This window comes from Sprattus sprattus, assembly GCF_963457725.1.
Source record: "Sprattus sprattus genome assembly, chromosome: 5".
Taxonomy (NCBI): domain Eukaryota; kingdom Metazoa; phylum Chordata; class Actinopteri; order Clupeiformes; family Clupeidae; genus Sprattus; species Sprattus sprattus.
This window is the reverse complement of record NC_137924.1, coordinates 14,745,479-14,771,515: the sequence shown is the minus strand read 5'-3', so window position 1 is coordinate 14,771,515 and position 26,037 is coordinate 14,745,479. Positions and strand designations below refer to the sequence as shown.

The window sequence follows — 26,037 nt, the reverse complement described above, 5'->3', positions numbered from 1 at the left end:
ACACACACACACAGCACCAAGTAGGCTAAAAACCTGACGGCTTCACACAATCTGTCTGGGAGAGTGTGGTTCACCTGTAGTCCCAGGTCTGCATGAGAGTGTTTGTGTATGCGCATGTGAACCAGTGAATGTAGAGCTGAGAGAAAGAGAGAGAGGGAGGGAAAGAGAGGGAGAGGGAGACATAGAGAGAGTGCAGTTAAGGCCAGCCCTACCCAGCCCTCCTTTGAGGGAGAGAGTTTGAGAGTAAGCACGAAAAAAAGAGGGAGAGAAGAAGAGAGAGCTTTTCACACAGGAACACACAATATGTGTGTTTGTATGTTGGGGGGGGGGGGGTTGAAAAGAAGCCACATCTCTTCACCCATGAGCACGAGGACAGTCTTGTGACTTCAGGATGTAGCAGCAACGTTAAGAGAATAGGTCCATTCTAGTAGGTCAGAGTGAACAGTGTAATGAATTTGATTTCCTGAGGTTACTCTAACGAAGGTTCAGCCACAACTTTGGTGAATGAACTGCCACATGTGTGTCACAAGCAAGTTTCCCCCAACAACAAAAACACACACGCTACACTGTGCGACGCAGAACAAAAAAAACACATACACGTGCACAAACACACACACACACACACACACACACACACACACACACAAACACACAATACATGAAGATATCATCAAACAGCCCACTTCTATTTTGGCTTGGACAATGGCGCTGTAATACGGCTTAAGATTTCCAACATGTTTTCATCCTGAAACGATCCCATGGAGACAGAAGGGGTGGTGCTGTCTGCAGCGGGCAGGAAAGCTTCAGCAATAAAAGTGTCTCTCCAGGCTGCTTCCCTGGTAATCATCAGGGCCATAGTGGCTAATAAGCCCCGTGGTCGAACGGGAGACAAGCGAGCGAGAAAGACAGAGGTCTCGCCTGAGGCCGGGAGGGCTGGAGCTGCCTGTGTTTGTGCGGGATGGCATCGCGTCAGCCTAGCGTAAGGAGGGTTTGGAAGGGGCTCAAGGCTCCCCCAAAAAATCCTCCGCTACAAGACAAAAAAAGCAAGCCATGTGCGTATGTGGAACAATTGACATGGTGGAGTAACTCAAGTGGGTACAGTGGGGGAAAAAAAATGAAAAATTACACCAAAACAGACTTTCTGGCTAGTCATTTAATCCAGAAACATAGCCTTGTGTTCAGGGCCCTTGTTGTTCAGAGACTGCTGTTGCTAGACTGGGTTAATTAACAATGAGATGCAATTACTCTAACAGGCTTCTGACAAAAGCTCAATTGTCACTTCAGTGCCTCCAAACAAAAACACTATCCGCTACCAACTCCCACATTAAAACAGAGGCCAACACCCCACTACACTTACACTGCTAATGGATGAATATATCATTTTGTTCACAGTGACAAATATGCCAGCTTTCAGATCCTGTGGGATCTACTCCTGGCAGTAATAAGGGAGTACATCAAATCCAGAAGCTGAGGAGGAGAGTTTAGAGAAAACAAGCTCCTTGCGCCTCCCCCTCTTCTCATGGTCTCTTCAATGGAATAATATTGTTTCTGATTATGACCCACACACAGGCACCAACACATGCTCACATTCACGGGAGGGGGTGGGGGGGGGGTTGACATGGCTGAGGTTTTTGGGAGCTGTAAATATTGGGCCAGTGTCTGGAGGAGGGAAAAAAGAGGGAAAGAGACAGAGGTTCATAGATCCTGTCTCTACGCAGCAAACGACAAGGAACGTCAGGGGCACAAGCCCTAATATGCACACAGATAGACAGACACACATACAGACAGGCAGGCAGGCAGACAGACAGACACACAGATACACACACACAAACACACACACACACACACACACACACACACACACACACACACACACACACACACACACACACACACACACACACACACACACACTTGCCCTCACTCCCTCTCTTCCACTCCATTCATCACAGGCTTAACTAGGTCCTGTCAGACTCCCTTGCCAGCTGTTACTGGAGCTTGGTCTGGGAGCACGCAGCGGGGTGACATTTAGCGTCGGTGCCGTGCGTGGGCGTCTGGCCGCACGGCGCGAAAAAGGCCACGGCAGTCTGTCACCTCGGGTGGCCCCTCTGTACAGGCCTCTCGCTGAGGCTGAGAGAGAGGGGGAGAGAGAGGGACAGAGAGAGGAAGGGAGTAGAAGACAGAGAGAGGGAGAGAGAGAGGGAGGGAGAGGGAAAGACAAAGAGAGAGAGAGAGAGAGAGAGAGAGAGAGAAAGAGAAAGAGAGGGAGGGAGGAAAAGACAGAGAGAGGGGGAAAGACAGAGAGAGAGAGATGGAGGGAAAGACAGAGAGAGAGAGAGAGAGAGAGAGAGAGATAGCAGAAAACCCTGCACCTCATGCCAACACCCGCTGCTCTGGCTATCCGCCAGCACGGCTAACTACCAGAGGGAGGCATCTGCCCTACGCTTCCAGGCTCTTCTCCTCACTGTGGGAGGGACCCATCCCTGAGGTAAGAGGCCCAAAACATGGACCAATCTACCAACACCCCCATTGGTGCAGCTATCATTGAGCCAAGCAAACACATGTTTATGAGAAAGCAGAAGTGGAGAACGGGCGCTTACTTTGATTTCATATGGCCTCTCATAGTGCCTGTGAGGGCACATGCCAGCACACAGCTTGAAGATACTTGTCATGATGCCATTATTTGGTTTCCTCCACTTGAACTCTAAACTCAAGAGTCCATTTCAGAGAGGAACTGCAGTTACAGTGCCAAGGTGGAGCCCCTGCTGACAAAAATGAGCAGGGTTGGGAAACCCTGTTTGTGTCACCTGTCAATCATCAATCACATGATTAACAGAGGCGGGCCCTCTAATTAGCAATTAGGCCTAAGGAAGACCCTGTGGATCCATGAAAGCAGCTTATTTTGACATGACATGACATGACATGAATGTGTGCCATGTGTGCCATGTTTTATTGAATAACTCACAACTTAAAGCGACAAGCCTGACAAATTGAGTTGATGTCACCTAAAGAATGTATTGACTTCCATGTGCCTTGAGTGACTTGACTTCAAAGCTCATTAAAACCCAGCTTTCTTACCTTGTCACTGTCCATGGTGTTCTGTGAGGTCCTGGAGGCGATGGAGATTGTGTCAGGCTGACTGCTGCCATCACCCTGACTGTCACCATCATCTCCTCCATCCCTGTGCCAAACATACATACCAGTCTCATGTGGAGGTTTATATTCACATCATGTATTATAATGTTTCCTACTAAACAATGTCTAGCCAAAAATAACAGCATACAAACTGACGGATAAGATGACTGCTAATTATGTGAGCTCTCAAAGACATCTACTGTCAATATCCTTTCAGTTGGCTTAAGTGTAATGAGGAAGGAGTTTGACTCAAAGTGAACTTTAAAGTCTTAAGTCTTTAAGAGGCACTCTATTCTGTAGAGGACTTAGTTAGCGCTGTTTCAAAACAAGCCAGTGCTCCAGGCCGCTGGAGTCCTGTGGTGTGATCCACTTTCCACTCTTCTGAGCTCTGTCAAAGTTTACAGCTTTTTTCATTGTAAGATTTTATGGACATACGCTGTTGACTGCATAATATCAATTTTATTTTAATTTGACTATTTTCTGGCTTTGGCTACACAGTTCCTCTGTAGGTCACTAATATGGGAGAACTGGAAATGTATCCTCTGTTTATCCTAGATGACTGATTTCCTTAATCATGCCACGTTTTAAGGCCAGATTCAAGATTAACTTCATTAGTGTTAGTGTATTTCAGCATCTGTCATAATACTTGTACTTAGGAAGCTTGACTGGCCAATGAAGCATGCTCTCCCTGTGTACTCTTTCTAATCTGCACCCCACTAGGCCCTGCCCAACGCACCTCTTGCTGTTGTTGCGGGGCTTGGCGGGCGTTTTGGGCATGTGGAGGGGCTCCTTGAGAGGCCCCTTCAGGTGAACCGTCCTCTCCTGTATCACCTCCCGGATGTTCTTGATCCACTCCTGCTTGGCCTCGATGCTGGAGGCCTGTGAATGAGGTCATGTCGTCAGAAAATGAAACTCCCCATTTCACTCCTCTCATGTCTGCCTTTGTGCTTATGGGAAATGTAGTCAGGGGTTCAGTGAAAGTACAGCAAGTCATGGATTTCTCATGGATGAAAAAAAATGTACCTTGAGGACGGTCTTGTTGTCAGAAGACGGGGTTCGTCCGGCCCACAGGGCAAATTTACAGGGGTCTCCCTCGATGTGCTCTGTCACACCCAGCTCCGAGGTCTGACAATGGAGGAGCACAAAAAGGATCAGATTTCAATTCACCCAACCACGACCACCACCACCACCACCACCTCCTCATCCTCCTCATCACCTCTGGACAGTTTGTAAGAAAACTAAAAGGCCTCTTATGTCCGCAAACACATCGATTTCCTTTCAGAATCATATCAGGGCAGATGTTCAAAGCCCAAATATTGTGCGGGGTAGAAAAGAGAACATCAGGCAGCATCGCCTAATTAGATATGGAGATGTCCTTAGCCCACGAGCGAGAGAGAGAGGAGCGTTATCCAGCTCATACCCACTCCTCTAGCTACTCGTCCCCCCGGATGGCCGTCACATGAGCCAAGCAGCTGCTCTCGGCCACGTGCAGATTCATTCATAATTAATGCATGCAGAGGGGCCTTAATCCACTCCATATGCCCAACAACACAGCACAGCCTCAACACCCGTCAGTACCCGCACAACATGCAGGACACACGCCGGGCAGCTCAGCTACATTAACTAGCACAAACACACATGTGTATACACATACACAAATACACTTAATGTACACAATATATGCATATACACAACATATATGTGTATGTATATACACCCATATTAACCTTTATGCTGTATTGGTGTCTGCAAATCAGTTTGAGCCAATTAGGGAAACTTGGGGGGGAGCCCACAACAAACGTATATCAACACTGATCGCCATGATGAGGGAAGGCATGGATAAAAGCGAGAAAAGGCACAGGACAGAAATGCAGAACAACAGAAGGAAAGAGAGATAGAGAAAAGAGTGCAGAACAGGAGAGAAGAAAAGAAGACAAGAGATGGCTGCACTCAGAGCGCTGTGATGTGTTCCCATCCCAGGCGGACAGATACAGCTGGCCACACATCAAAGGGAGGATCACTGGCTCGCCTCCACCCCCCGCGCTACAGGAATAACATCCCCTCAGCTCCCCTCCACTCCCTACATGCCCCACAGCGCTATCACAACTCCACACGACTCCTGCACCACTGGGCCTGTGCACCGCCACACTGCTGTGTGCTGGACACAAGGACGTGCATATCAGGCTACACCCAGGTCACTGCTCGAGAAGACCAGCTATGGGGGGGAGGTTATAGCAACACTTCTCAGCATCAGGGCTGTATGTTCCTTAACATGCTGGGCCTTCAGCATTACACTGGACAGGAAACAGATACGGTCGACCCACGCACCAGCAGTCTGTTCTTGTAGATGTACTTGGTGCGTCCTGCCGAGTCCTTGATCTCCTTGCTAAACACCAGGGAAATCTCAAAGAGGAAGAGGTGGCGATCGCGGCCCTTCCGGATCAGCGACTTGGGGTCCCACACCTGGAAGGTGTCCTGAAGGAAGAGCTCTCCCTGGACGTCCAGGTTCTCATCGAAACCTGCAGGACAGCGGGGAGAGAAAAACACACGTGACGTGTTTGTTATTGACCAGCTATTTCAACGGATTACAGCATATGGATTCCCGGCTCCCTCTGGTGTAGAGTGGAGAGGCATTACTGATTGAGTTAACGGGGCTGTGTTGGGGGTTCTCATCACGTTGTACCTTCCATCATAGCGACATGCATGGCATCGTTAGCCCTCTTCGGGACGCTCAGCATCACCTCAAGGCCGTCCTTTATCTCTCCCTTACCCTCCTCACAACAGGAGAGCAGCTCCTAGAGGAGACAGACAGAAAGGGAGAGAGAAAAAGGAGTAGATTTGGAGAGAGAGAGGCAGAGAGAGAGAGAGAGAGAGAGAGAGAGAGAGAGAGAGAAGGAGAAAGAGGGAGAAAGTGGATTAAAGGTTTCGGATCAGAGATCACATAACATCCCTGTCTAAAGTGTTTCTGTCTTCTGACTAATAAGGCATTCTGAGTTGTGCCCCTCAAAATATTTCTCATATTTGTCCGACGGCCCTTGTGTTTTTTTTTGTCCAATCTAATACAACGTCATGCAACAACCCAGCAGGAGGTTCATTATGTAGGACAGCTCCCACATGGACGTGAGGGGAGGAAGGAACTGCAGCGTAATTCCTCGTGCCATGAGGAGTGAAAGAGATGTAGATGTCAGATGACTCGCAAGGCTGAGCCGGCGCTCAGGAAGTTTACATCTCGGGAGGGCCGCAGTGGACGGGCCGTAATGAGGCGAATGTCTGTGTGCAATCGGAAGAGCGAGCATCTGATGGGAATTCATTAGCGAGGAAGACAAGTGTGAAAAAAGCTGTGTAAACACACTATTTACGGCTAGGGGAGAAAAGCGAGAAGAGAAAGAGAGAGAGAGAGAGAGAGCGAGAGAGAGAGAGCGAGAGAGAGGAAGAGAGGAAGACAGAGAGAGGAAGAGTGTGTTGGGAGAGAGAAATAGAGAGTGAGAGAGAGAGAGGAAGAGAGGAAGACAGAGAGAGGAAGAGTGTGTTGGGGGGGAGAGAGAGAGAGAGGAAGAGTGTGTTAGGGGGAGAGAGAGAGAGAGAGGGAGGAAGAGAGGAAGACAGAGAGGGGAAGAGTGTGTTAGGGGGAGAGAGAGAGAGGATGGAATAGTGTAGGGAATGCTTTGATGTGGGGGATGCTCCTCGGGGGAAGAGGCTAATCAGCGCACTCAGGTCTCTGTCTCGGTACCTTCAGGAGGAGCTGGTACTTAGTGATCCTCTGCACAGGCTTGATAAGGTAGGAGGAGATGGAGTTGGCCAATCCGTGCCTCTGCTGGATCTCCTGCAAAATGGCACCAGGACACAGTGAGGTCTGAGAGTGCGCTCAAAGCATGTTTACACTCACACACAGCCTGGCCTACATAGCTTCGTTTTTTGTATGCCATTACACTGATAACGATGCTAAGTGTTGTCTTTGAGAAAGAATAAGTGTAGCTGAGAGCTGAAAGCAGTGGAGAAGTTTCCCTGCTTAAGTTTATTTAGATCACTAGCGCCATCTACAGGCTTAGACGTCTCTAGGAAATAAAAGAATGCACATGGATAGACCTATTCTACAGACATCATATCCACATCACTCAGTCAAAGCAGAGCATCAGGACATAAACTGGATAGGAAATAGACAATGACGTTGATTTACTTACATCGAAAAAGCTTCCAGAGTGTTCCAGGATGAGTTGGCTTGAATCGGGTTTATTTTTACAGTAAGTGACATACATATTGAATTTGTCAGCCTGGCAAATAGAAAGCAGAGTGATTTTCCATTCAGGGATTTAACATCTGGGCTTTACATACATCACAGCCCCTCGACAGCAGCGCTATTTAATCTAAAGCACTTCAGACAGATAAAGAACATTCAGATGAAGATTAAAAGCCTTGGTGTATGTAAATCTAAATGAATCACTAAAATCAAGACATTTCATTTCTTATTTCATTAATATATTTTTCATTCATTGATGTGCATCACATTCTAAACTGAATGTCCAACTTTTACTCTAATCCCAGATATCCAAGTGCTGTGCAATACTATTACTGTATCAGAGCAACACCAGTGCTGTTCGGTATGTTTACAAAGAGGAGCCTGGCACAGGCTGCACTGCACAGGCAGACTACAGTAGGATCACATTCCACTTCAGAGACATCATCTTACCCATGTGACGAAACAATGGCCCACGTCCTCTGGCAGCTGCTCGTAATTCACCAGCTCTTTGAGGAAAACACTGCAAGCACAAGGCAATCAAAACAAGGCGCAATGCAAATGAGCTTTAATTGCAGACTGGGGTGATTAACATATCACACGACAGACATGATCACAACGACATTTACATGGATTTACATGCCAGGCATAAAGAATAGTGCTGAAATCTGCCTAATGTATTCTTCTTTTTCATTTTCAGACAATGCAGTGATTAAATATGTAATTGTGCGCCTCTCACAAAAAGCCCTTGTTAGATAACCCTGCTATTCATGGAGATAAGAACAGATGCTGCGGAGGCCGTACTTGTTATGGAAATCATAGATTTCCTGAATATTCCCAAAGACGATGTGCTCCTTGTTGACGATTCCCGGCGGGATCTCCTCCACTCCACTTGTCATCTCCCAGTGGTACGTCTACAAAGGAGAACACAGATGCTGAGCTTAGCCTGGCTGATATCCTCAACCGAGACGTTAATCAAGTTCCCCAATTGGGATCCAGCCTGCATTACAGCGCACTCTCGGAAAAGAGACTTTGTGGTCTCAAGTGTGGAAGTGCTTAATCAGTTGAAAGTGAATGAGGTCAAATTATCAGGTTAAACGCTGCAGTAAATTGTTGGTGGAGTGATTTAAAATGGAAACTGTGGCTTACTTCTAAACATTCGTGCAAATCCCTGACGTAGGCCTTTTCGGTCTGAAGGAGCTCCGCCATAATGAACCTGCGGAAGAGAGTGAGGTAAAAGGAGGGTATACCATATACTAGCATACCATCCAAGGCTAACACATCCAGACACAGACACAGGTTGGTAGGGGTTATCTCTGCTCACTCTTTCTTGCGGGCAGATTTCCTCTTCTCCTCATTGACCTCATGGTTGGGGTCACGCAATTTCACCTCTTCTTTATCTGTCAGGCTGGCGGGAATAATATCCAACTCCAGGTCTTTGTTACCCTGCAGAGAGGCACAGACCTGTCAGACTTCAGGAATAAAAAACGTTCCCCTAACTCTCAGAAACACCAGGGTCAGTGCCATTGCACAAACTACATGGATTTTTATGTCTCCAGGAAAAGAATCAATGCTTCCTTTCTTTGTGCAATGACAAGGTTAACCCCATTTAGCCGCTGGTTCGGCCACATCTAAGGTCACTGCCCCGTTGTCCCGACTGAGCGCTGAAACAGCCTTGTGGTTCGATTGAAGTTTGTCACAGCGGCACTGAGCAGTAATTGGTAAAGAGATGCCCCAGGCGAAAGACAAAGAGAGAGACCGAGAGAGAGAGAGAGACTCTGAGGGAGAGTGAGAAAGACAAAGAGAGAGACAGAGAGAGAGAGAGAGAGAGAGAGAGAGAGAAGAATAATCTGAGGGAGAGGGAGAGAGAGGGAGACTCTGAGGGAGAGAGACAGAGACAGACAGAGAGAGAGAGAATGAGAGAGAGAGAGATTCTGAGGGAGAGTGAGTGAGAGAAAGAGAAGAGAGAGAGAGAGAGAGAGAGAAAGTGAGAGAGAGAGAGAGAGAGAGAGAGAGAGAGATACGCTGAGGTAAAGTGAGAGAGTGCTGGCTGCAGGGGGAAGGTGGGCTCAGGAAGCTGCCACAGCGCTGTGACCTGTGAAGGAGCTTTCTGAGGCTGGAAGCCAATTTGTGATGGATTCAGGGGCGATAATGGCATTAGTTAAGTACAAGTAAAGTGTCCTTCGGTTTTAATGAGCTGATGGTACAAATTTAGAAAAGGGTGTTCAATACGGATGTGATAACAGCAGGAGGAAAGGATGGAGTGGAGAAGCAAGTGTTTTATATATGAAGGGTTAGACAGACTCAGTATGGATATGTTACTAGGTGTAAGTAAATGTCCACATACTGTATATGTGTGTGTTTGTTTTTGAATTTGTGTGTGCGTGCTTACGTGTGTGTATATTTGTTTTTGTTTTTGAGTTTGTGTGTGTGTCTGTGTGTCTGTGTGTATATTTGTTTTTGAGTTTGTGTGTGTGTGTGTGTGTGTGTGTGTGTGTGTGTGTGTGTGTGTGTGTGTGTGTGTGTGTGTTCGTGTGTGTATGTGTGTGTGTGTGTGTGTGTGTCATCGTGCATGTCCTGACCTCGGAGCTGATCCCCAGGGGCGCCTCCAGGCTGCAGCGGTACTTCCCCATGCGGAGCGAGAAGTCACGGTAGCGCTTGTCCACGGTGCTCACCCACTTCTTCAGCTCGGTGACGTGCGCGTGGCCTTTCTCCACCAAGCTGTCTGCCAGCTGGATCAGGAGCTTCACCTTGTCCTTGGTTTGCTGTGGCACACCATAAATAAAAGGAGTGTTTATGTGAGATGCTGGATAATATTTGTGTGTCTGTATGTGTACATGTGACTGTGTGTGTGAGTGTTTGTGTGTGTATGTGCGTTTGTGTGTGTGTGTGTGTGTGTGAGTGTGTGCGCGCTGGTGACTGTGTGACTGTGTGTGTGTGTGTGCGTGTGTGTGTGTGTGTGTGTGTGTGTGTGTGTGTGTGTGTGTGTGTGTGTGTGTGTGTGTGTGTGTGTGTGTGTTTAATCATCTCTGGCCTCCAGTGCCTATTCGCCTGCATGAGAAACTGCAGGGCTCCCACAGGTCAGATCTATAACCTTGGCCTGTTAACTGAGCCACTATAAAGGATGAGATCATCCGGCATTTACTGTGCAGATGCGTCACCGACCCCACGACACTGACATCAATCGCAGGTGTGTGAGTCCAGCAGCGTGAGGAGGTGAGAGGAGGTGTGAGGAGGTGCGTGTGAGACTCTCAAACGGTAGCAGGGGGCCCTATGCTCCTTACCCTGGCAGTGATGCGGAATTCATCGTACTCCTTGAGCAGCGCGTGAGTCCTCTCCACGTTGTCTCCAGGGGAGGTGTGGGTGGACAGAAAGAACTCGCCTGTTTCCTGGATCCAGTCCAGTGCCTGGAGGAGATCAAGAGACAAGAAGCCCTTTTACTATTCATCTCCCTTTCCTCCACCTTCAGGCTGCCTGTCAGGACATCTCGTCATTGATGAGGTTGAGAAAGCACAAAGACATTCTTAACGGAGACTCCGTCTGGGCTTTGTGGTCAGATGCTCTGGTCGGAGATGGTTTGGAGTTGGGAGACCCATTCTAGCCTGCTCACCTGCTTGGTGCTGCGCTCGAACACCACGTACTGCTGACACTGGTCCAGCCGTCGCTTCTTCAGCGTCCAGAAGTGGAGGACACGGTTCTCCCTCTGAAGCAGCTCGTTCAGGATGGCTGCACAGGGCAAGAAACACAGACGAATGATTATAACTGAGAATAAACACGCTAAACGAAACCAAACTAAAAGTAACAACATTAGGGCTAATGCATGACAGAGCAAACAGTGGAAAAAGGCAAGAGGGCAAAACAGGAAACAGATGACCAGTTGGCAGTTGAAAAGAACATAAACCACAAGAAACCAACACCAGGAAAACAAACACAACAAACACGAAAGCTGCACCCCGGGAGTCTCAGTCACTGACAGAGGAGTTGACCTCTCGTGACCTTTGGCTGGCCTCCCATTCCTTTCGCACTGACCTTTGACCTGCTGCTCGGGTCTTTGGCCGTGACTGGCGGGCCCTGGCATGCTGACGTTGTTTCTGTGGATGTACTTGAGGAAGACCTCAGCGTTTCTCCTGGCCAGAGTGCACGCCTGACACAAACACAACACACGGATTAGCCATCTCAAACAGAGCCTGGGGCGATGGCTGCATATCAGACATACAGGAGGCCATATGTTCCCTAAATCAACCTTGACATGAAAGACAGCCTCTCTTCTGGACTGGACCCTGAGCCATATCGTAAAAAAAAATACACTGATGAAGAGATCAGCTTTGGCCAGCACGAGCCCTACACGACTTAGACAATAACGGCATCATGTAAATATAAACTTAAATAATCACATTGTTATATATGAATGACTAAAATTGCAGTTTGCTGTGGTAATCACAGTTTCCGGAGGGCCTCAAGCCATCGGTGCAAGTAGTTTGTCTTCATTAAGCAGAGGCTTCATGTACGTGCATTTAATTCCATGCAGCCCCTGGGGTGAGTCTTGGCTCGGCTGCGTGGCTGAACCACTGCGGTGAGTTTATGAAGCAGTCGAGAACAGAGAGAACTTTCCATTCTCCATTTTACAGCAGCAGTCTGGCCCCAGACATCCGAGGGGTCCCCAGAGGAGCCTCACCTTGAGGAAGGCCTCCTTCTGCTCCAGGTGCTTGCTGATGAGGGGGAGGACATGGTCGGTCTCGGCCTGGGGACCCAGCTTGTCGTGGCCCCCGCACCAGTCCTCGTCGCGACGGTACTCCTGCTCCAGACTCTCCAGCACGCTGCACACCTGCGGGGACACACAGCACGTGAGAGTTCAAGGGTGACGTGGAACAGCTGTTACAAAAGCAGGCAACAGTATGGCAACCGACTGACTGGACTGTACATCAGGCTCCATATCTATTCGGAGAAGAAGCGTTTTGAAGCATTTTTATTTATTTGATTAAGCATCAAATTCAGCTGTGAGAAGGCTAACCCAGAGAGCACACTTAGCATCCATCATCACCCAAAAATACTGGCAGATGTGATACATTTTTCATGTTTTTACAGTGCAATTTAAACGCAGCAGTGACGGGTTACATAAATGCACTTTTTATGTACACTGTCACTGCTATTTATACAGGTTTGTCAGCAAGGCATCAATAATACATATGTGTGATTTCTGACGGAGTCGCATGTAAGCTCTCAACACATCTCAAAAGCAAGACTGCATCATGCCAGGGAATGTCCTTGCACTATAGAAACAGATATAGCTGTCTTTTGTTGCAGCCATACACCAGACATTGTGCTTATTAAGAGCTGGTTGGCCCCACAATATTGAGCTGACTTGATGGCACCCCCGTTGGCCAGCAGGGGGCAGAGTTCTGGGCCTCACCTGTTCGGAGGTCTTGTAGAAGGCCACGGAGGCGTTGACCAGTTTGAGCCGGTCCTCCATCTTCATCATGAGCTGCTGCCAGTACACGGCCACCTTCTCGGCGCAGCCACGGATGGCCTCAGGGTCAAAGTGCCCCGTCTGCAGCAGCATCTCGGCCTTCTGCTGCACCTGCAGCGCGCTCTGATGCGTCTTCTGCAGCGAGTTCGCGTGGAACAGCGACTGTGGAACAGAGTGCATGGAAAAGCGTCACGACTCAACCGTGATTCACGCAGGTATGAGTCCCCTTCCGTGAATACATACGTAGCGATTGCAAACTTGACAATAGTTTACTTATCTCTGATCCATTATTTGTTGACAGCTCTGAAACCATCTGACATCCACATCGGCTTTTGAGCTGTCATCACTGTCTACTTTAATTTTACTTTCAACGGAAAGACGTCCGCCGTGAGTGATCGCCATAACAGTAGATGAGGCACGCGAGAAATGCGGACTGACATTTCATTAGAAAGCACAGCCCTGTCAAACTCCTGATAATGTCAACAAACCAAATAAATGCCTTCGCATTTGCATTTAGTCTGCATAGAGAACCCATCCGTCTCCATCACCTCCCCTGGCTCCCCTTCCGCTCTCTCTCTCTCTCCCCCCCATACACTCCCGTCCTTCTGAATGAGTGATTTAGGTGTTTGGAGGTCAAGCGGCCGCCTGCTCTGTCTGTTGGCTCTCTCCTGGTGCGGCGTGGATCGAGAGAGGAGGATAAATCAGGCTTTAATGGTCGGTGGATGCATGTTTACAAGCGGAATTCAAACTCCCAGAATTCAGTGCAGACAGGGTAACTACTGAGCCGGTGCATCCTCTGCCAAACCCCGCCGAGATTTACTGCAAGCTGAGCCACAACGCTCGCCAGAGGATGGCCAATAAGGCAAAAACAGACACCGCCATCTGATTAGTCCAATACGGAGTATTTCCACACTAAAACAAAGATGAGTTCCACAAGAGCGGAGATGTTTTAACAGGCATCAGCGGTGCAATTTCCAGACATGTTGTCATGTGTTTACAACATGTTTCCCCATATTTCAACAAACAATCCCCCTGCTGTGTGGATGACTGGATTCGCTTCTAGAACCATCTTCGTCTGAACCCCACACTCTCAACACTGGAGGGGACCTCCAGCCAGAAGCTACCTGGGGGCAGCAAGTAGCTTTCTGCAGACGATCAGAGGCCAGAACTAGTTGGGGGGGGGGGGACCTGAGTGCGAGTCGTCTAAGGGGAACATCTGTATGATTGCTTCCTGTATTAGGCCACAAGAGTAAGGAGCCACCTTAACATCCGTGCAGTGTTTCATCAGCTATGTTGGTGCTCTGTGAGACTCTTCTTTAGCAAGGGGTGGTTAGCTGTGGTACTCTAAGGGTTTGGCTGGGTTAAAGAACACACATCTCTGTTTTCCCATCGGGAGGAAGCAGCGGTGATTGCATTACGAGGGCTCTGACTACATCCTGCACGCTGATTTAATAAAAGTTTGCTAATAGCTTCTTAAAGAGGGCTTATTTCCATGCAGCCAAATGGATTCCAGAGCCCAGCCTGAGCCCCATGCAGGAGAGTGGGGGGGCAGGGGGTGGGGGTGGTGGTGGGGGTGCGGACATGGGGCACACATCCCATGCTGGGGCTCCCAGAGGACGCTGGGGGCCCAACCAGACCCACTGTGAGGAGATCCAGGTCTGCGCCGTCCCTCCTGATAACTCCTTGCCTCCCAGGGTCCTCTCTCTCTCTCCTCCCTTTCATGCTCTCTCTCTCTCTCTCTCTCTCTCCCCCTCTCTCCCCGGTGTAGTCATGCTCCCTGCACCCTTATTAAAAGCATTCTGTGAAAACAAGCTGTGCATTGTTTCTCCCACCGTGGCCGTGTCTGTTTATGTGTCAGTGAGAGTGAGCATGTGTAAGGCCCAAAGTATGTGCACAAATCAAGGACATATGCATTCTGCATGTGTGTTTTTGCGTGACTGCATACCCTATATGCCTTGTGTGTGTTTGGAACTAAGGGAAAAAGTAGGATAGCAAGATAAAGAGATTTCCTGTGTGTGTGTGTGTGTGCGTGTGTGTGTGTGTGTGTGTGTGTGTGTGTGTGTGTGTGTGTGTGTGTGTGTGTGTGTGTGTGTGTGTGTGTGTGTGTGTGTGTGTGTGTTGTATGACAGTGCAGGTTTAAGTGATTACTGTGGGTAGCCTGGTTCAGTGGAGATGGGGGTGGTGTTACCTCAATGGCCAGCTGGAACTGTTCATGCTCCCTCTGCAGTTGCTCGGCCTCTGACAGAGAGCTGGCGTTCACCACACTCGCGTTCAGCATCGATTCACCATTACGGATCCAGCCCAGGACCTACGCGCACACAAACACACACACACACACACACATACACATGGGCAGACAGGCATGTGTACACAAAAACAGAGAGAGAGAGAGAGAGTAAGTGAAAATGACAACAACAGGCAAAGGTTGGTGTCTGACCAACTACAGTTCATGGTCTCCAAGCCTACAGAATCATTCGGACAACTGTAAACTAAATCTGTGTGGCAATCAGAAAGAACACATGTTATTGCCCTGGTTTACAGGACGGCAGGATATAAAGCCATGTGAGTGACGAGACTCATTCCAGAAACACATTCTTGTATGACCTGTAGCCTCCCAGTGTGACCAAGACTCAGTTACAGAAATGGCATACAGTCAGCATTGATATCGCCCAGCCTTTTTAGGTTTCTGTTTGAAAAGAATCCATTTTGCGTCAAGGAGGAAGCACTGTGTCCACTGTCAGAAATGCTGTTCAGTGCTGTTCTGCATTTCAGCAGGACCAGCGTCTAAAAGGAGATGTAGCTTTGTGTCTTGTTGAGTTTGTCTGTCCTTGTAGAGGAGCCATGCAGCTGCAGTACTCCTGGAACACTGCCCGGGTCTCCTTGAGAGAGTGATCAGAAGATGCTCTGTGCAATCAAGCTCATCTCTCTCCATTAGTCAGCGGACAAGTAGAGGCACTTTAGTCAAACTCCCTGGTGACGGCTGTTTGGCCCTCAATTATAGGAATGAGATTAGAGCTATGGGCTGAGGGACGGACATTCACACACACACACACACACACACACACACACACACACACACACACACACACACATATATGGTGAAACTTTCTCTGTCGGTTCTCTGTGGCTCTCTCTTACTGTCAGTGGTGCTTGCCCCCACACACACACACACACACACACACACACACACACACACACACACACACACACACACACACAGCCCCTCTGTTAGGGGAGAGGCAGCAGCATCAGGCTCCATCTGCAGAAATGCCTGCTGCTTCTATTGATTTTTATTTCAATCAGCTGCAAATGGAAACACACAAATGGCTCCATATGGCGTCTATGGAGCGGCTTCCAAGTGCCCTGGCCATTGTGTGCTGTTGCATTGTACAGTGTGTGTGTGTGTGTGTGTGTGTGTGTGTGTGTGTGTGTGTGTGTGTGTGTGTGTGTGTGTGTGTGGCTACATTTGTGTTGTGTCAATGGAGCTATTCCTGCTGACAGTGCTACCACCATCCCTCAGACACTTGCAGATGAGGAAAAAAAATATGTTCAATTATTTAAGAACATCCTGCGGTACTTTAATCTGAAACACTCATTTTTTTAATACATTGGAATTTTTCTGTGGCACTGGCACTAATGTTCAACAAATCAGTGATATTGACAGCCACGGGGGCTGAATAATTCATGGTCACGCTGGAACAGGGCTTTTTGGAGAGCGGAGCGTGGAGGCAGTCTTGCATGTTTTATTAACAGCCTACGCTTCCTAAGCCAAGTCGGATGTTTCCCATACATGCACACTGCCAGCTGGACCTTTCGCCCGTCATGACTGATGCTGCTGCACTTATGACAGTCATATGATCTCTGCCAAGGACCCGCATACCATGTTTTATTAAACATGACAGGTGGTGCTACCCTGTTCAGTAGGTGACTAGGTGACATTTTATTAGATTATATGGGACATGGGAAACACGTCCTTATCGCCTAATTAAATCTGATATGAGTGGGAAACATTTAGTCACAACATTAGATTAGACTGTTGCTAGATCTGTGTTGACGTTGCATCATAATCATGCACCCTTACTTTGTGGTGGGTGGTGCCAGCAAAATAATCATAGTGGCTTGAATCCAAAGTGGAACAAATTCTGTTGAAAGCTTCCCGTAAGTGTGTCTAGTTTCCTGAGAGAGTTCATTAATGCGTGAGTGTGTTGTTATGAGTTGGGGCCCACCTGCTTGACCTCGGCCTGTAGGTGGCGCAGTTGCAGCATCTGCTCCAGCCTCTTCTGTGTCTGGTCTGCGCTCACTTCCAGCTCGTGCTGCTTCTCATGCAGGAACTCCAGCAGCTCCTGCACCTGTGTGGCCAGATCCACCTCCTTCTCCCCGGTCAGCTCAATGCCTACCACAAAACACACACACACACACACACACACACACACACACACACACACACACACACACAATGAGAAAGTTAGAACACACTGACCTGTTGAAGTGGCTTGCTGTTTAAACACAACCTGAATACCGTGTGATGTTTACAGGACAAAACAATCCATTATGAATAGTACAGTTCTGTTTAAATGTAAAGGTTTGCAAAAGTCTCCACTAGGTGGCAGTATATATTTGCAATGTGCTCTGGATGGCCGTGACCATTTTTCTTCATTATGAACTGAATCGTAATTAGCCCAAGAGATATGAAGTGACTTTGTACAGCATGGTAATCTTTCACCATTTGTTCACTTAGAAAAATAATTTGTACCCTCAGAACATCTGGATGTTCCAAGTAGCTAAGGGACTTGATGGCATTATGCCTGCTGGAGTGTTGCTGACGTTAGAGCAGCCACCATTGAACTCATAAAGCAGGAGGCCGTAAAGCTGCTTTAAGCGACATAAGCAGGTCTTGTCAACTAACTTCTGTCAAGACTCAGTCCCTGTATTACTTAAAACGGTTTGGAGCATTAATTCTGGACTAACATTTTTGTTTCTGATAACACAGCCTTGAAGGGCCTGTTTCCCTGATAGCTATCTGCATGGTAAGGCAGTTTAGCCTGAGTATACAGAGAAGGCATTGCTTACAGCAGCTTTCAGCAATGGCAGCAAGAGTGACTGGGTTCCCCTGGGAGGGCATACATGGGAAACAAATGCATTCACATATAGCCTCCATGAATAACGGCATCTGGTAAGCTAATACGTAGCCCTGGGCCAAGTGATAAAGCAGGGCTGGGTCTGATATGTGCACCACAGAGGCGTCCTCCACTTCACATCTTCTTTTTGGGGCTTTGGGAGTGTCGGGATGAAAGCCTTTCAGGCAAAGAGAGCCAGTAAGAGGCTGTCACTCTGGAGCCGGTTAAAAATATCCCGGCGTGTTACATGAAGGGACTGGGTCAGAGGAGAGGATAGGATAGGAGAGGAGAGGAGAGGAGAGGAGAGGAGAGGAGAGGAGAGGAGAGGAGAGGAGAGAAGCTTCCTCAACCCACTTCCAGACATGGAGCATCAAATGGGTGAACTCCGAGGCAGGGAGAAATATGGGCAGGGTGTCACCCGCTGGTATCTGTTTTAGGAGGCAGCGTGATCAGGCACAGATGAGAGCACAGGGGAACTCCGCGGTGCACACAGTGACGGTCCCATGAGGGCATCACTCTGCCACTGGTGTGTAGGTGGGGAAATGTTTTGGGTTTTTTTGTGGGAAGCACAAGAGGTCTTGCCATAGTTTCTATCAATAAACTTCTTCTATGTACTTACACATCTTTCTTTTTGTTTTAACACTATCTATATTGCCATCCTTTTCATAGTGTGGTCTGACATCATTTCCTGTCCCTCGCTCCTTTGTCTTTTCTTAGCTTTCTTTGCTTTTTTCTTCTCGTCTTTTCTCTCTTTCATCACCCATAACACATCTCTTCCCTTCTTTTATCTACTATTTTGCTTCTCTACTCCCATGCCTCCATGCCTTCATTCTCCTCCACCCCTTTTCCCCTCCTCATCCCACATCTCTTCCCTCCTTTCCTCCGTCCCTCTCTTCCTCACCTGAGGCCTGCACCTCCATGATGTATTGGTGCAGGTCCTGGCCCTGCTGCATGACCTCGAAGGTCATGTTGTTCATGGCCAGCTTGCGCTCGGCGTGCCGCTGCAACCGCTGCTCCACCTGGCCCAGGTCGTCTGTGCCCAGCTCACTGGCCTGCCGCAGGAGGTCCTCGTTCCACGCGTCCAGCTCGGCCGTCACCTGTGGAGGGACACAGATAGAGAGATAGAGAGAGACGGAAGGAAAGAGATACAGATAGACGGAGAGAGGGAGAGAGAAAGAGAAAGAGGTAGATAGGGAGAGAGATACAGATAGAGGGAGATAGGGAGAGAGAGAGGGAGAGATAAAGGGAGGGGGAGAGAAGGAGAGAGAGACAGAGATAGAGAAAGAGAAGGAGAGAGAGAGGGAGAGGGAAAGAGATAAAGATAGAGGGAGAGAGATAGAAAAAAAGGGAGATAGGGAGAGAGAGAGAGAGGGAGAGATAGAGGGAGGGGGAGAGAAGGAGAGAGAGAGAGATAGAGAAAAATAAGGAGAGAGAGAGGGATAGCAAGATACAACATCACACCTGCTCTGAGGTTGGGCATTCTCCCCTGAGTGTGTCCTGCATTCAGACCCCCATGGCTCAGGCAATTCACCTGCTCACTGAGCCATGCTGAGAGCAGTGGTGTACAAGTGTGTGCTGTGTGTGTGTTTAATGTTGTGTGATCAGAGGTAGCCAAGGGTGAAATTCTTTATTCAAAACACAAAGAGCCATTTTGTGAGCTTCTGTTAAGGTCTGGACTGCACCAGGAGAGAGACAGAATAAAAAAACAGGCGACTGTAGCTGCGGGACGAAGAGTTATTCTTTTCCGGCGCAAACAAAAAAGTCTCTTTGTGTCGTGTGCGTGCCTTTGACTGGCTTTGTGCCTTTGAAATTCACAAAGTGCATCACTGCCTTCATCTCTTTTTGTTTTGTCATTTTCTTGTTTTCCCTTTGAGCCTGTGGTGACTCCTTCAGACAGATGAAGGTGAATCAGAGAGTGTGTTTCTCTGAAAGGCATTTTAAGGACGTGGCACAAAGAGCCACAAAGAGCTGCCAAGACATCGCTCATTAGTGGAGCAGCTATCAATCAGTCAAACGCTTGCGCGCTCGCCCCACAACCCCCCCCCCCCCCCAAAAAAACAACAGCACCGCAACACCGGGTTATTGAATTACCCCCCTAGCAAAGTAAGGGCGAATGTAGGCTCTGCTACCCCCTGCACACACATTCGTCCCTCTCCCCTTCTACACACACACACACACACACACACACATACACACATACAGCCACCTGAGCCCCATCTCTGTTTCCCCAGGGGAAGCCTCTTCATCCCTCCTCCTCTCTTTTCTTCTCCTTCTGTCTCCAACTCATCAACACATCCAATCACCCACCCACACACACACACACACAAAAACACAACACACACACACACACACACACCCAACCACCCACTCACACACACACACACACACAAAAACACAAACACACACACAAACACCCACCCACACACACACACACACACACAACGACACAAACACACACACACACACACACACACACACACACACACACACACACACACAAACACACCCGGCTTAATTTTATGTCTTCTTGAATGTCATTTTTGGAAATCACTCTGTTTATTGATCCCAGGACTCCCTTGATGTTGGCAAAGCTTTTCGTTGAGATGACTATCCTACTGTGATGACTTGAGCAAACAACAACAACAACAACACCAACAACAGCAAAAAGCAAATGACAGTTTAATCTCTCCCTGCAGCCTTTGATTTCCAGTCTTTCGTCCTTCCCTTTCTCTTTCTCTCTTTCACTCTCTCTCTCTCTCTCTCTCTCATGCTCCATCATTGTGTGATGAGGACAGAACGCTAATACTGTGTTTGAAGATACAGTCTCTGTCTGACTCAAACACACACCCACTCTTGCTACCTTTCTGTCTCTCTCTCTCTCTCTCTCTTTCTCTATCCTCCATCCCTCAGTCTCTCTGCCGCCTGTCTCCATGTCTCACCTCGATGGTGTACTGCTTGTTATCTTCCTGTCTCTCTCTCTCTCTGTCTCTCTCTCCTCCATCCCTCAGTCTCTCCCCCCGCCTGTCTCTTTGTCTTACCTCAATGGTGTACTGCTTGTTACCTTGCTGTCTCTCTCTGTCTGTCTCTCTCTCCCCCTGCCTGTCTCCGTGCCTCAGTTCAATGGTGTACTGCTTGCTACCTTGCTGTCTCTCTCTCTGTGTGTCTCTCTCTCCCCCTGCCTGTCTCCGTGTCTCACCTCGATGGTGTACTGCTCGCTACCTTGCTGTCTCTCTCTCTGTGTGTCTCTCTCTCCCCCTGCCTGTCTCCGTGTCTCACCTCGATGGTGTACTGCTCGAAGATGCGCAGCTGGAGGAAGATGTCCAGTTTGATCTTGCGCTCGTGGAACAGCTCCTCCATCTGGCCCTGCGCCTCGTCCAGCTGCTGCAGCACGCTCTCGATGTGGGCGATGGAGCTGTTGTGGGGCATCTTGTTGCTGGTCATAGCCGAGTCCCTGACACGACACAGAAGCATGGGCAGACAGCGGAGATTCAGAGAAGATCATTTAGGGCGCTTAATATGTCACAGGGAAAACAGGCCTTTATCAATTAAAAAAACACATGATTCAATTCAAATCTTGCTCAATACTAACTCTGCAATCAAAAGGTATTACTGAAAATATAATAAGGCAGAACATTCACTAATGCCCACACCTTAACGTCAGCTAGTACATAATTAGAATTAGCTCATCAGCTAATTAATAATTAGAAGTAAGTAGACGTGCCTACAGACTACAAATTAGAGAAATCAAGGACAATGTTCCAACCACTCTGCAATACATACAGTAGAAAATAGAACAATCCATCATAGAATAAAGTGTAAATGGGTTTGCTTGTAATGTGTAATGCACTGAAACTGATATACACACTTTATTACTGCTTAGGAACCGACCATGGATGACACCGGCGAATATCAGCTTTGACCTTTGACCCCGCCTCCCAAACCCACATGCAGGTCATAAAACAGCTGATTGCCTTTGATGAGCGCAGTGGGAGCATATAATTCTCTCCATCGCACAGGGAGTCTTTCTCAGCTACTGCTACTTACGCTTCGCCGCAGGACATAAAATTAGACTGAATGTGCGGACAAGACATTAGAAACAGTGACTACCCAAACAGCCTTTCATCTCACGCAGAGGCAAACGACTCAGCTCTCATTTGAGGTAGAAGGACCAAGTTAATTTCTCTGCGTTAAATTGAGGCCGCCACTTTGCATCGCAGCTAGACAGCGTAAGAAAGCATTTCGGAGCGCTAATTCCTAATCCCTTCAGAAGCGCAGATGCACTTCTAAATGTGTCGGAAATGACCCGCCCCGTCTCCTCACAACAGCTTTATAAACAACCCCGCGCTCCTTGATCTCATTCTTATGCCACCTAAAACTCCTAACACCACTCTCTCTGTGGCGGCTTATGTCTGCATGGCAGTGAGTCACCGTCCTGGTTAATCCTCCATGGAGGCTCCCTCCCTGCTGTGGGGGGGGGGCTGGATGGTGGTGGTGGCTCCTACCTGAGCTGCTGCATGAGGTCCTCTCCTTCCTTGATGACGTTGAGCGTGGCCTCCAGCGTGGCTTGTTGCTGCTGCTGGAACTGCTTGATGAGCTCCTGCACGGAGTCCACCGAGTCGGAGCACACCTCCTCCAGCAGCTCCTTCTGCAGGTCCTCCATCCAGGTCCACAGCTGAGCACGGAGAGAGAGAGAGACAGAGAGAAAGAGAGAGAGTAAAAGAGAGAGAGTGAAAGAGAGAGTGAAAGAGAGAGTGAAAGAAAGAGTGAAAGAGAGAGTGAGAAAGAGAGACAGAGAAAGGGAGAAAGAGAAAGAGAGACAAAGAAAGGGAGAGAGAGACAGAGAGACATGGTGCTGAAACATAGAAATGCTGAAAGACCATCAGCATTATGTTCACAGTGTGTGGAGTTTTAAGAGCCTCACCAACTGAAATGGAATATGAATATGAGACAACATTTTAATTAACAAGCCATGAGTGTGATGTGTGTGGCTACACTCGACCTATGCTTTCTGTGTGTATATAAATACAGACATTTAGAAATATGTGTACTGTTTCACACTGGCAGTCCCAGTGGATTTGCTAAATCAGACGCAGCTATACAAGTCTAACTGAAACACACTGGCAGTTGCTGTTAAATTAAGAAGATTAGAGGAGAGTGATTTTAGAAACATTCAACTCAAATGAAAGCAGAGGTCTCAAACGTCCCTGTTACTTCTCTATCTAAAAAAAAGACATTCAGCAATTTCTCCAAGTATTCTGATTACCTAAATAATTCATTACAAAACTGACCGTGACTTCAATATTTTACTGAAGGGCACTGGCCCTTGAATACACAATTACTCCGAGCTACTGAACCAAGCAGCAGTAAATTGGCTGCGGACGGTCAGTGGCGCTTCAGAGGGGACCGCAGCATGGGACTGCGTGCCACCGTCCTTTTCATCTCAACACCCGCCACACGCAACCCAGAGACTCTCTCTCTCAGTCAGCAAAGCGATGGTTTAAGTGCCTTCACACATGCAGCGCATAACAGTTCCTCAGGGGCAGGCGTAGGTGGATACAGCATATAGCTTTTAGGTCGACATGTGATACACTTCCATTAGATAGCTTTAGTCAAGGCAGAGTTAAGGTCATAGGGTAACTTCAACCTGATTTTTTAATTGAATATGTCCAATGCGCCGCTGCATGACTGAAGCATAGGGTGCAGTCAAGAGCCCTCATGGTGTTAAACAATGTTAAAAATGGAGAGCTTTCTGTTAGCAGGAAGCTGTCAGACCCGTGATCCACTCCCATCAGGTTGCATTACATGAGTCATAGTGTAAGACCCAGGGCAGCTTCAGACTTTTCAACCTTTTCCTTATTGCATCTGTCCCATGCATTACTACATCACTCAAGCACAGGATGCAGCCAAGAGTCCTCTTAGTCAAAAACATTATTCAATAGCTTTATAATATTAGCAGAATAGCTGTCAGACCTTGCAAACACTATCTACTATGGTATTTCACCTTCAGATTTGCTCAAGAGTACAGGGACAAATAGGCATGGGTGATTTACATTCTATCATTCATGCATTTTCTTCCCATGGACAGAAAGTAACCGAAGGAGTCTTTCGTATGTTATTTATTGTTCCCTTATCATGTAAAAAAAACTCAACTCCAATGACTGACAGATCATTCAGAGATGCTAATTTATTACTAATCCACCGAGGGCAATTGAGGCACTGTGTTTATCTCTAGACGACTTATTTGCATTGCAATATTGATAATGTTCTGTGCAGGATGGAGATTTAATCACCAGCAGAAGTTAAATCATTTAATCTTATTAAGAATTAAGAAGCTGTGAAGCTATTTCGGGAGCCTAAACAAGCCGCCCAAGTTACCAAGTCAACAAAGATAGAACATTACATACCGTGGATGTGCACCGTGTCATTTATGATTGCCTATGATTTCAAATGCCAGTAAATGAACTAGGATGCATGCTTACCACTCATTCATTTATTTGGGGAGTTGTAAAGAGCTTGTTAATACTTCTGTCCATGACTGGGTTACATTCAACCTCCCATCACTCGAGAGTGCTCTCTACAGGTTCAACCTGTTGGTTCACCTTGACTTTATGGACCTTCTACCAACCAGTGTTAGCAATAAAAGGACAAATAGAATCTTTACAACATTTGATGAATAGATGGACTTCCAATGACTAACTAAGAGGATTTCAAACTTCAAATACAAACCATACAAAAATGGAAAATGCACACACACATACATGATGCCAAGGAGATATCTGCACCCACACAATCTGAGCCTGACTGAAGTTTCACTGCCTTTCACCAAAGGGTTAACCGATTTATAAAAGTGCCACAGAGTTGCCATTTCCCTGGTTCCCATAGTAACAGCTCTCCCTGGAAGCTCTGAGCATGCTCAGACGTAAAAAGCCCCCTGTGTAATTTCTATAACTGACAGAGTCTCCCACCACAGTGTGTGTGTCTTACACACACACACACACACACACACACACACACACACACACACACACACACACACACACACACACACACACACACACACACATACACACACACACACACACACCTAAAAAAATCTGGCGATCTGCATGACACAGATTTGGACATAAGTCTCGAACCAGACATAGTAGACGTGCAGAATACACAATGAAGGCAACCCCATTAATCCCCTGCGTGGGGGGGTGGGGGGCAGGAGTGTTGCAGAGCACTGCAGGTATGTGAACATCCATCTCTAGCCAGCCCTGCTTCAGCAAGCCAATTAATCCCCCCCCTGTCAGCCCACATATCCTCACCCGCTCTCATAGATTCCTTTCATATCTACACAGCACATCTAGCGATGCTTTCTTTTTCTCTCTTTAAGCCCATGTGATCTGTTGTCCAGAGGCCTGGTTGTTAATGGGCTCCATTAGGGGGTGTGCTGGCAAATGGGAGCTGACATTCTAACAGGTGTAGGAGTAAATGAAGTGACACGCACACGTCACCGCTGATTAATGCTCACCGCCGACGGGTGTGAGGAGGTGCTTTGTGAACTTTGTGATGTTTGCCAAAGCCAAAACAAGAGCGTGATGGATCGCGGAAGCTTTTTCCAAATTGGCCTATGCTTTGCTTTAGAGACTTATTATATATAATGCCGGGAGACAGTTACTGTAGAAACATAAGGACGTGTTATTGAATAGGCTTGACAGATGAGGAAGGAGTGAGATGCCTCGGCCTATAGAAAAACAAACTGAGCGAGAAAGAAAGAAAGAAAGAAACAGAGAAACAGAGAAAGAGAGAGAGAGAAAACCATGGGCAATGATTCAAATTCGACTATTGAACAGAGGAGCAGGCTTCTAGCCATTCCACGTGTGTATATGGTCTTCCCCATATGGTCCTGTTGAGGAGGCAGGGCCCAGGAGGCCATACATGCTGAAGAGTCATTTTTCTGTGAAATCCATCTCCCCTCCTGAACCACGGAGAAAGCACAGTGGTTGTCTGTGTCCCACCCTATACAGCTCTCTGATCAGTGGAGAAAGCACAGTGGTTGTCTGTGTCCCACCCAATGCAGCTCTCTGATCAGTGGAGAA

General features: G+C 47.8%; 1 protein-coding gene across 5 annotated transcripts in view; it reads right to left on the bottom strand.

The window, feature by feature from the left end:
• Positions 1-26,037, bottom strand: part of kalrna (kalirin RhoGEF kinase a) — a gene marked incomplete at both ends in the record, with an annotated part of 149,354 nt that overhangs the window by 30,887 nt on the left and 92,430 nt on the right. For all 5 annotated transcript variants that reach the window (XM_080838585.1, XM_080838588.1, XM_080838586.1 and 2 more), the window contains 22 exons: positions 3,079-3,181; positions 3,872-4,014; positions 4,159-4,260; positions 5,464-5,654; positions 5,819-5,930; positions 6,866-6,958; positions 7,317-7,406; positions 7,823-7,892; positions 8,174-8,283; positions 8,519-8,585; positions 8,694-8,815; positions 9,952-10,134; positions 10,654-10,776; positions 10,980-11,095; positions 11,399-11,513; positions 12,045-12,194; positions 12,780-12,998; positions 15,025-15,144; positions 17,063-17,229; positions 18,855-19,050; positions 21,230-21,404; positions 22,456-22,625. In XM_080838585.1, coding sequence (XP_080694711.1) covers positions 3,079-3,181; positions 3,872-4,014; positions 4,159-4,260; positions 5,464-5,654; positions 5,819-5,930; positions 6,866-6,958; positions 7,317-7,406; positions 7,823-7,892; positions 8,174-8,283; positions 8,519-8,585; positions 8,694-8,815; positions 9,952-10,134; positions 10,654-10,776; positions 10,980-11,095; positions 11,399-11,513; positions 12,045-12,194; positions 12,780-12,998; positions 15,025-15,144; positions 17,063-17,229; positions 18,855-19,050; positions 21,230-21,404; positions 22,456-22,625 — 2,937 coding nt within the window. The remainder of the gene's footprint in view (positions 1-3,078; positions 3,182-3,871; positions 4,015-4,158; positions 4,261-5,463; positions 5,655-5,818; positions 5,931-6,865; positions 6,959-7,316; positions 7,407-7,822; positions 7,893-8,173; positions 8,284-8,518; positions 8,586-8,693; positions 8,816-9,951; positions 10,135-10,653; positions 10,777-10,979; positions 11,096-11,398; positions 11,514-12,044; positions 12,195-12,779; positions 12,999-15,024; positions 15,145-17,062; positions 17,230-18,854; positions 19,051-21,229; positions 21,405-22,455; positions 22,626-26,037) is intronic.